The following is a 1,255-nucleotide window of genomic DNA, read 5'->3' as shown; positions in this document are numbered from 1 at the left end:
TACGCCGGAGAGGGAACAACCTTCCTCAGCTTCAGTGGGTGACTTCAGCTGTCCCGAGAACGGCACCGTACACCAGCAGTGCACCGCAGAGCTGGCCTGGAGCTCCCTCGGTACCTCCATCCACAAGGCAGAGGACTAACGAGTGCAACGTTCCCTTCATGCAGGCTAAAATTACCTTCAGAAAACCCCCAGGATTTAAAAAAATCTCACTACAATATTTTTTACCAGAGAAATCCAAGTGCTTTGTTTCACAGAGCTGTTTGCTTGGTGAGACGCTTTCTGTCCGCAGCGGCACAGATTTACACCGTCAGACAGACACAACCCGACAGAACCCTCCACCCTGGGCTGCAGTGCTCACCTCCGTTCTAGCCCTTTAAGCTGAGCTCTGGAGACAGTGACTTGGGCTGACACAGGGACAACGAAAACACGTCTCCGCTCGCTTTTCCAAATCTTTGAACAACCGACAGCTCAAGTCCCGTGTCCTGCGCAAGCTGCTTCCTCGTGTGCAGCATCACTACCGCGATGCTCAGAACTCCATCTGCATCACCCTGACCCACAGTCACCTCCTAAAGCTCCACGGAACGTGCCAGCGATCAGGCACACGGGGGGTGCAGGGGTCTGGTCTGCCCCCTTCGCCAGCCTTCTGCGCCTCTTCCACCGGAACACATCACAGCGAGACAAATCACCAACGAGCTCCTGGATCAAGATGAGCAGCAGACAATCCAACCCCTCCCCGTCATCCTCGCACCTATCTGGGAAGGCGAAGAGCAGAGTGGGATCGTCACAGCGCTGAGAACAGTAACACTGCTCCGGCTGTCCCCACGGTGGAGCTGACCTTGCCTTACTCCGTCAGCAGCCGTTTCCAGTCACACCTTCTCTCTCTTGGCCAGTCCAAAGCCAAATGAACGCTACGATACCCCGGCGAATACGGGCTAAGAAATTCTACACCGTCCCACGCCAGGGCTGGCACTTCCCTTCAAACAACGTCGGTATCGGAGGCGATGCTGCAGGTGACGGATGTACAGACAGTCAAAGCCACGCCCCAGCTCACGTCATGGGGTCCCCAAAGCCCTTCCAGAAAAGGCTCTTTCGCCACAACCTTTCTGCAGCTCCAGCCGTCCAAGCTGACTCAGGCTGCTGGGCCAGACAGCGCGACAGTGACTGGGAACACGTGGGTGCTTCGTGAATGCTTCCAGGGCAGCACGGGGTGCTCAGGGTGCTGCACCCTGGCTCCAGCACCAGCCTGTTTCCAGGG

At 56.9% G+C, this 1,255-nt stretch overlaps 1 protein-coding gene across 1 annotated transcript in view; it reads right to left on the bottom strand.

The window, feature by feature from the left end:
- Positions 1 to 563: 563 nt before the first annotated feature.
- LOC104494379 (EMILIN-2-like) overlaps positions 564 to 1,255 on the bottom strand; it is a gene marked incomplete at both ends in the record, with an annotated part of 7,366 nt that continues 6,674 nt past the window's right edge. Inside the window, one exon of the mRNA XM_010137197.1 lies at positions 564 to 752. Within this exon, the coding sequence (XP_010135499.1) occupies positions 564 to 752 (189 nt within the window). The remainder of the gene's footprint in view (positions 753 to 1,255) is intronic.

This window comes from Buceros rhinoceros, unplaced genomic scaffold (genome assembly GCF_000710305.1).
Source record: "Buceros rhinoceros silvestris isolate BGI_N320 unplaced genomic scaffold, ASM71030v1 scaffold17675, whole genome shotgun sequence".
Taxonomy (NCBI): Eukaryota; Metazoa; Chordata; class Aves; order Bucerotiformes; family Bucerotidae; genus Buceros; species Buceros rhinoceros.
This window is presented reverse-complemented; position numbering and strand designations above follow the sequence as displayed.